Genomic DNA, 9,393 nt, shown 5'->3' with positions numbered 1-9,393 from the left:
TCAGCATATTATTCATAGTCTTAATGAGAAAGGCTCTGAGTCATTGAAGCCATTAGCCAGGATAAAAGAGGCTTAATTGTTTTGTGTGTGTGTGTGGGGTGCATGTGTGTGTGTGTGTGTGTGTGTGTGTGTGTGTGTTTAACGGCGTGCTCATGCGCCTGGGCTAAGACCAAGCTAATTAAATCCATTTACTTTGTTAGGTACTTTTTTCTCTCTCTTAATTAAGAGGGTTAATTACGGGGCCCGGACAGGGGTCACGTGCATGTCTGCGTGCACGTGCATTCTCTCGACCAGACCCAGATGTAACATTGTAATCTGAATCACAGATAGCATAATAACAATGCACACTCCTGGTTTAAATTAAACAGCCTTTGACATTTATGTAAATTCAAAGAATGAAGGAATAATTTAAGTCAAAGAGTATAATAGTAAGTGATAGAGTTGTCTGCTTTGAATTTTTAAGGCTCGGAGTAATAACATAGCACCATCTCTTTCATGGTGGTCACCTGTGTCTGTCTGTCTGTCTGTCTGTCTGTATGACTATCTTGAGGAGGAATCAACATGTTTGGCATCTTGTCAAAAATCACCAACCAACTAGTCTGGTGTTAACACCGACTTCTGTCATCACCGCCGGTGTGTGGTGCGAGTGGACGTCTGCAGCATACCAATGGTGTGGAACAATATTCCCCAGCACGCTCCATCTACAGCAATAATATCGTTATGGCTGCCAGACATGAGAGGACTCTCCCTGCCTGCCACTGGACACACACCATTACTTTTGATGGCCTCTGTGTGTGCGTGCGTGTGTGTGTGCGTGTGCTTGTGCCCTGCGGGTCACACATCCTGTTGGGGTAAAATGGTTGATTCGGGACTCTGCCATTTTGCCAGTCAGCTCTGGTCCATAACCGTTATACATCTGTGGGTGGGTGCCTGTTGATGATGATGATAATAGTGATGATGATGATGATGATGATCCTCCGCGGCCGTAACAAGACATTAACACCTTTTACACTCTGTTGCATCCTCCGAAAGCCACAGGCAAGTCGTGCGTGTAAAAAGAAAACTTGTCTAGGCAGCCTGCGTCCCAAAAGTCAGGATGTTATGAAGGAAAGCAGATCACCCCTTTGAAATAATACTTCACTAATAATTCAATAATTCATCACGTTCATATGGCACTTTATCCTAGACACTCAAACCTGGGAGGTGGGGGGGACTTCCAATGTGTAGCACCCACGAAGCCAGGTGCTCACCACACATTGGTACACGGGGAGGGGAACATGTTTTTAGTGGTGGGTGGAAACATTGGTACTGAACTCTACATCAGATTCCCTGGTAATGCAGTCTAGTCCTGAATCATGTGTTTCCTTTATGATTTGTTCTGTTGTAATATCAATAACATTTACGTTTCCACACCTGGTATAGCAGCGACCTTTGATTCTGGTTCATTCCAACAGTTGTGTATGAAGTCGCTTTTAGGTTACAAACCACAATTTTAGTGGTGGAGAAGTCCCCAGAGAAAACCCATACACACAGGTAGAACATAGAAACTCTACACAGAAAGACCTGGGACAGGTATCAAACACCGTACCTTCTGGCTGTGAGGCCACCGTGCTAACCATCGGGCCACCCTGCTGCTCAAATACAAACCATAGTAGACGTGCTACATTTACCAAAATTAAATTGTGCAAATGTTCCTGGTGCACATTAAAGAGTGAAGCCAGGGCTTCTGGGTCATCTGATGAGATGTCTCCATGTCCACCATTTACCTATTAATATGTCTAGGGTGTCTTTATGGCTTGTTCTGCTGCCCCCGGGTGGCCAAAATAATCGACTCATGCAGCCATCTTGTAAATCCTGCCAACTCACACTAAATTTAGACAGCAGCTAACAGTCAATTGTTTCTTGTTCTTATTTCTTTTGTGTCCTCCATGCTTTCTCCTCTATCTAAAAAACCACGATGAAATCCTGTCCCCACATCCGCAGTGACCGCTTTCAGGGCGAGGCTTGTGAGTGTGCGTCTATCGCCGTGGCTCTGAGTGTGCATGCTTTTCACTGTCACGCTTCCTGCTGGTGCATCGTTAGGTATGGCTTTTTATTAGCCTCTGGTGTGTTGGAGATGGGGGGGGGGGGGGGGGGGGGGGGGTCAGCATCACCCCAGCGGTGAACTACTGCTGCAGTCAGACCCGCACACAGGAACAAACACCCCATTAAACCAAGGCCTTCACATATTACTGTAATAAAAGCCCCCGCTCCAGCCTTTATGGGCTTTTTAATTATGTCTATTTGTCTTCCCGGGCTTGTGAGCAACAGTTCATGATGAGCCCCATTTCAGAAATGCTCCACCACTGGCAGAAAGCTAGAGGGGGGGAATTAAAGGGAAAAAGCCTCGAAGCTAAAATATGACTATTGTTACCGGCATGGTATTTTATATTTTTACCTCGCAGCTGAGCGGAGGCAATGGCGATCTGCTTTTCCTTTTTCTTTACTTTTTTGAGGGGTTTTCTTTGTGGATTTTGAATAAAGATGGAAAAATGCAACAAAAGTGAATCACATGGCAGCTCGGTAATGACCTTATTAAATTAGCTCCCCTAGAATCGGGGCAATAGCTCGGCTCGCTGCATGCTCCCTAAAAATAAAACCATACAAATCATCCCTGCACGAATTAAAGCTTTATTGCGTAACTTTTCTAATATTAATGAACAATTACATTCAAGCCATTGCCAAATGAGTTGCTACAAAGCTAATGAAGACTATCAGCTCTACACAACTCTCTCAGTATGACTATGTTTAGAAGATTTTGGTGTACAGTGACTTTCAGGAGCTCAAGTAAAGATAATTAACTCTTTTGACAGTTTTGTCATTACTTAGAATTCCTCATGGGGGCAACAGAAAATACACACCATGGCTTTGAGCATTGAGGCCGGCACTTTGGGTCATTTCATAACTCTCACTGTCCACTTTTTGTGACCATACAATGTAGTCACTCACAGTTAAAGTGTTCATAAAGGTCACCCACCAGCCTTCCCCACATTGCTACCCCATTTACAGTTTAAAAAAAAAAAAAAAAAAAATCTAAACACACCCCTGGACCTTATGAAAACCTAAACCACACAAGTTTTATTGCACCGTGCAATTATATTATACACTGCCTCATTGTACACAGTATATATTTTTATGTATTTTATGTAGGGCTGGACACTACTTAACCCCTTTTAACTCTGACAAGCCTCCAACACTTAACTTGGAATATAATGAGCAGCATGCTGTACAGATGCAACCTAATGTAGCCCTTGCAGAGAAATACGGTCAGTTTAAGTGCAATTCTTAAAGCAGAACAAATTGTTGTTTGACTTCAGGCTGCATCTTTTCAGACTTTTCATTAGCCTGGGGAAAAACAAAGGACAAATGTGGCATGGTTACAAATGTTTTATTGTCTTAAGTCAGGTACAAACAAAGTGTCCAGTGGGTTTGTATCGTCTGCTGCAAATGATAACAGCCATGAAAACTAGCAGCACCAAAGGCAGCGCTGCACCCACTCCACACAGCAGGGCCTTCGACGAATGGGAGGCTGAGGATAGAAGGAGAACAAAAGACAAACATGGTCTCTATTAGTCATAGCGTTAAGAGTTGGTATTTAGGAGCAGAAAGGTGAGCATGGGGGAAAAAAGTGACATTAAATGCATTTTTCAGTGGAGTTTCATTGTTTCACGTGTGCGAAAATCACCGGTGGCTTCTTCTCGAATCACTTCGTGCGTTTGGAGCACGGACAGTGCAGTCAGCCCCTCCAGCAGGACGGTGTCTTCCAGCAGGACGGTGTCTTCCAGCAGGATGGGGCCCAGAGCCGCTGTCCCCTCCCATTGCAGATCTGGAGAAAGCCCAGCAAGTCCAACATTGGGAGGATGGAGGGGGGAAAAAAAAACAAAAATATATCCACTTAGCACATTTAGCCAGCTGATTAATCCGTTCACGACACGACCGATTGGCTCGACAATTAAAAAAAAAAAAAAGAAAAAAAAAAAGGGATCAGCTCGAAGTCAATCCTCTAAAGATGCATAAACCCCATGTGTGCCAAATGAGGGCAAGTTAGCTTGTCTAAATATGGGTGCAACCTCTGCAGCATCTCTGTTAGTCTGTGGCTGATTATATTTCACTCGTTACTGGCAAACATTGGGTTCATTTCCAATAGGATAGGCTGAGGCCTTTTTGTGATAATTGTACTGAACAATATGACTGCAGGCAGTGGAGACGGTGTCAGAATGTCTCCCCAGGGTCAGTAGGAAATGTTTTTAGGATTCATCCCCGTGTGTAATGTAGTATTGCTTTTGTAAACCGTACCAGCATCTGCCCCAAGGCTTCTTTTCCGTCTCTTGCAGCTGGTCTCACAGCAGTCACACACCTTATTGTCTCCACCTGATGCTACCCATCTGTCCAGAGCCAAGAATATTTACAGGCTGAAATAAAGCTTGTTATAGCAGTAGAGTCACGGTAATGCAGAGAGGGGGGGGGTGGGGGGGGGGAACATTTAAAAACAGACGGTAATAGAAAATATGTCAGTCACCCATCCACGTGTTAAGCTTCTCTGAATTCTCCTTGTGGGAACTGACCTGTTTGCTTCAGTCAAGAAGGAACACGCTTTGTGTTGCGTGTCGACGGGAACGGAGAGTTTGGTTGCCTTCAGCTGACATGTGATGTAGAGCTATGACATTTAAGACATCAAGATTCAGAATGCACAGTATTAAAATGTGGATAAATATCAAAGTACTGCACAGGTATTTCCACTAATTAAATGTTCCCAACTTTGAATTAGGTTTAACTGCTAGCATTCCTTTTCAGGAAGATTTTTTGTTTTGCACCAAACCCTTAGTGTTTTTTTTTTTTTTTTTTTTTTTTTTTAAAATCAGATTTTAAAGTCTGTTGCATTGGGAGTAAAATTTCCTATTTGGCAAAACTATCAAGGTTAATTTAAAGTTAGAACTCTTCCAATGCTCTGATTGGACAGAGAGGAGACTGGCTCGGCTCAAATGTGTGGCACAGCTCCATTCTGGCTTCTTCAGCCTAAATGAAAGCCACGGAGTTTGCCGTTACCTGAGGCTCTCATTTCCTTTGTTGGAAAGTATTTGAACCAAGCACAGATCACAACGTAGGCCTTCAAAGAACACTCACTAATGTGTACATTATGTGCCAACTTAGCACGTAAGAGACTAACAGAACAGTTGAAAGGAATGTTAAAGTAACACTTTGGCTGGTCACATCAAGACAGTGATGCTTGGAAAATTTAAGGGAAGAGAAACTGACTACATGATGCCAAATCAGTAGTTCTAAAATTGTATAAAAAAAAAAAAAAATAAAAAAAAAAACACATCTCGTACTGAATTGTTGTGATCATGGTGGAGCCTGAAGGCTTTCAGCTGGAAATGAAGTTTATCCTCCTGGCTCCTCTGCTTGAAGTAAGACTTGGCTCCTGTCAGCTTAGCATCACTGAAACACCTTATTTGGCAAAATACAGGCACAGGATTCACATCCATAAACACAGACGAAAAATGCTCTCAATTAGGTACTGCACGGTACGCAACGAAAACTAAATCTTCATTATTATGACTGGCTGACTCTTTTACATAAATACTGCACGTGCAATCTGCAGCTCCTCACCCATGGTTGTTGATGAAGGGGTATCTGGGTTGAGAGTTAGGGTCCGGGGACTCTGTGGCCACACAGCTGTCGACATAGACCCTCAGTGGAATGTGGTGACCCTGGATGAGCGCCGCTTCGATGTATATCACGTCACTCAGGAAGTAAACACTGGAAGGCCTCTGCGACTGCCAGTCCTCTAATCAAATACAGGAGGAGAAAAATACAAGGGGGGGGAAGTAATGGTGGGACCATCATCTGATTAGTTGGGAGTTAAATGATGCCCGTGGGGGAGAGTGGGTCAGTGTAGCAGCAGTGAATAGGATACAGGTACTATAACAATAAGAGAAAAGTACTTTAAAAGAAGCTATAAATGAATTACAGATGTAGCATCATTGACCCGGAAGAAACAGACAAGTGTCTGTAAAAAAAACAAGTTTAAAACTTTTATATCTTCCCACAGGCCGTGATACTTTTAAAATAAATCACAGGAGATGCTAGGCCAACTTTTAAAACAATGTGGCGCAGTCGCTATCTGCATTGTTGGAATTAATTAGAAAGCATAATCAGCTGTTTATTGATCACTTTATTGTGCGAGTGACCCCGTTAGGTCAGCCGCAGCCCACAAGGCATGTAATTTCAGCTCATCACCATGCCTCAAAAGAGCCACTCCTGTTCATCAAGTCACTGTTTAGCATCTTTTAACAGTCGCAGCAACGTCTGCGAGGCCTTGAGTGATTGCAATTACACCCGTCGCTGGGGAAATTAGCCAAGCCGCCTGGCGCAAATCACAAGTTTTAACTTGCAGAACATCCAGCTCAAAGTTTTGTTTCCTTCATGATCTGTGTGTGTGTGTTTCCCCAACCTGTCATGAGACGCAGGGAGAAGCCCAGCTGCTGTTCTGCTAACATGTTGAAGGCAAACGGCTTCCAGGTAGGCTTCACAGCGCCGCTGCTCACATAATGCCTCCTGTGAGGACAATCACAGCAAGGACGGGCATTTCACTAGAGAGAGGCTCATCGAGAATTAAAAATATATGCCTCAGAGAGCGAGAGAGGGGAGACCATAACACAGATAGGTACATTTAACAACAACATGGTTTCAGCAGGGCTCAACCAGGTAACTACAAACTCAGATCATTATAACATAGAATGCAATTTAGGACAGGTTTACTGGAGGAAAACCAAAAGAGATGATGAGGCCTAGATTTAATTATTACTTTTCTGTAAATGTTAAACCAGTTATTTTTTAATACCTCGTTAAAGCTTCTTTTTTTTCCAGACCTGCAGGTGTTCTAACAAATCTGAACTACAGCAGGGCTAGAATTGAACTTGCCAGACTAAGGAGGGGGAATACAAGATGATGAGACTTTACCTTAGATAATGGCATTCAATTACCACCTCAGCAGGGTTTGTCTTTAAAATAAAGGTGTTTGCAATGGGTGTTGGGGAGTATGTCAGAGAAAAGTAGTAGATGAGGGCTTCTTCGGTCATCTGAGGAAAAGAACGTTACAGGGACTTCAAAAACAGACAAGAGTGGATGGACACCGTAGGAGACAGAGAGCCACACACACACACACACACGCAGACACGCAGACACACCGTCATTGTGCTGCCGCAGCCCTGTAACTCCGTCTGGAACTGCACAACGTGGGGAGGGGTAGCTCGTGCAGTGCAGCCCCCTAAGGTCAGATCACTTGGGCGGATCAACTGACCGTTTCCTAGGAACGAAAGAGGGAAAAAAAAGGTGCAACTTAAATCAGGACCATTACCTGAAGCCATTCCTCTTCCTGGTCCTGGTCAATAACACTCACAGCAAGTGCAGGTTCAGCCACAGGACAAATAATGCATCACTGAAAGTCAGCATTTGCGCACTGATCAGGCATCCAGAATGCTCCTTCTCGGGAGTGAAGACATAAAAGGAAACATAATATTGATCGCCGATACCATAGTCTGTGCCATTTGCAGTAATCAGCACAGTGTCCTATCTTCACCCTTCCATTTTTCCAACTCAGGCCTCTAACCTGAACCCTTTCTTTTTTTAGTCCTTAGATCAGAAAGGATGTTAAATGGACTTGTGTCGGTGCCACTGTGGACAAAAAGCCCACAACGGATCAATTCAAACAAGTAACCGGCAGCCATTACCCTACCTAAGAGGTTCTGTTTGACCTCAATGGTGACCCCTCCTTCTTCACAGTGCGCTGCCACGCTGTTGGCTGGCACGGGCACCCGCTGGTCAAACACCAGCGTCAGCACCTGGAACATCATTCAAGTTTAATTACACTGAACTTTAATGGTGCAGAAGATCAGAAAGGTTGCGTAAAAGTCATACCTTTGATTCCGGCTTGACAGGTGGGTTGAGATCTGGGCCTTGGACCAATTTTAACAACTTTGGGAGATTTACCTCTGGCTCCAGCTGCTCTGAGGTCAGCTTTGTGGTCTTGGATGTCCGCGGGTTTGGAAAAGTGTGCGCTGAAAGAGACTGGGCCGGTTTTTGTTTCCTGACAGCTGGTTCTCTGAGCTGGTAGGTTTTGAGACGGTAGGTGAGAGGAGAACTGGCCAGATTGTCATGCTCCGTCCTGTTTGACTGATGACCAGTTGTCTGCGTGGCTCTTGGCAGCTGTAAGCTTGTTATCACTTGTTCTTGTGGGTTCAGAGTGTCATCGGTGCTGAAGTTTGACCGGTTTTGTGTGGCAGCGCAAAGATTTCCACCTGAAAGGAGAAGCACAAACCCTAACAAAGCTGCCCCTCTGAACCCCATTACAACTTATCACACAGAAACCTGAGTTCGGGGTGCTTTTTTCAGGGAACTCTGCGGCTTTTTTCTTTTGACCAAAACTAAGATGTGTGAGCTTGGCTCTGGCTCCACCTCCTCCTGATGACTTGATTGGATTCCAGCCTGGAGGATTCAATCTCTGAACCGTTCCTTTCCTCTCTTTCTTTTCATAGGATATCTGCTTGGCTGTGCACTCCATAGGTTGAATTAACAGTTTTGGTTTGCTCACTCTGTCTTTATGTCAAAGACAATAACTATTTAAGTTCAATAATCATGTGTACAGTGTGGGAAAAGCAAAACATACTGAGCATTCTTTAAATGTTTTCAGGGCAAACACCGCCTGCTTAATCTCCACTTGTCACGATGGTAATGAACAAAGACTTTTATAAACAGAAACAAGCCTGACCCTAACAGTGAGTGGCCTTCACTGCCCCCATGGGACAAATCAATCAACGCTTTCAGGGAGCTGGATCCCCGTTTTTTTTTTTCTCCATGCCAAGTGGTCTTGAATGTCAAGGCTGTGCCGAGTTCGGCAGTCGCTCATAAAACAGAGATTTATGATCATCCTCTGTGAGACTTTACAAATGTCACCACCACCAAGTGCTGTGTGTGTGTGTGTGTGTGTGTGTGTGTGTGTGTGTGTGTGTGTGTGTGTGTGTGTGTGTGTGTGTGTGTGTGTGTGGACATGTGACAGGAAGCAGGGGGTGGGTCTTGAACCTGTGCCAAGCTGGCATGTCAATCACACTGTTATAGTGAGACATGTTTTAAAGTCTGTTTAACCTTTAAACTCTTACTTTCTCCCCCCAAAATTCCACTTAAGTTTCTTTGAATTCTTTGAATTTGCTCTGTGCTTGTTCTGACACTTACAATGTGTCTTGGGGTGAACATGTACTGGAAATATTCTAGTTGTGATGTGTATCATTTTATAGGCCTACTCTTTTAAATATTTAGTCTGATATAAAAAATGTCAAACATTTGTCTCTCCACTAA

The 9,393-nt window shown here is 43.9% G+C and overlaps 1 protein-coding gene across 1 annotated transcript; it reads right to left on the bottom strand.

Moving 5' to 3' along the window:
- Positions 1 to 3,430: 3,430 nt before the first annotated feature.
- On the bottom strand, positions 3,431 to 8,477 carry LOC116673999 (zona pellucida sperm-binding protein 3). The gene is made up of 12 exons (XM_032506464.1): positions 7,960 to 8,477; positions 7,778 to 7,883; positions 7,230 to 7,348; positions 7,003 to 7,121; positions 6,494 to 6,597; positions 5,650 to 5,827; positions 5,370 to 5,487; positions 4,605 to 4,696; positions 4,336 to 4,424; positions 3,830 to 3,865; positions 3,729 to 3,793; positions 3,431 to 3,566 (listed from the first exon to the last, which is right to left on the bottom strand). The coding sequence occupies exons 1-12, from the start codon at positions 8,386 to 8,388 to the stop codon at positions 3,441 to 3,443; spliced, it is 1,581 nt and encodes a 526-aa protein (XP_032362355.1). The 5' UTR covers positions 8,389 to 8,477; the 3' UTR covers positions 3,431 to 3,440.
- Positions 8,478 to 9,393: the final 916 nt, after the last annotated feature.

This window comes from Etheostoma spectabile, chromosome 24 (assembly GCF_008692095.1).
Source record: "Etheostoma spectabile isolate EspeVRDwgs_2016 chromosome 24, UIUC_Espe_1.0, whole genome shotgun sequence".
Lineage (NCBI taxonomy): Eukaryota > Metazoa > Chordata > Actinopteri > Perciformes > Percidae > Etheostoma > Etheostoma spectabile.
This window is presented reverse-complemented; position numbering and strand designations above follow the sequence as displayed.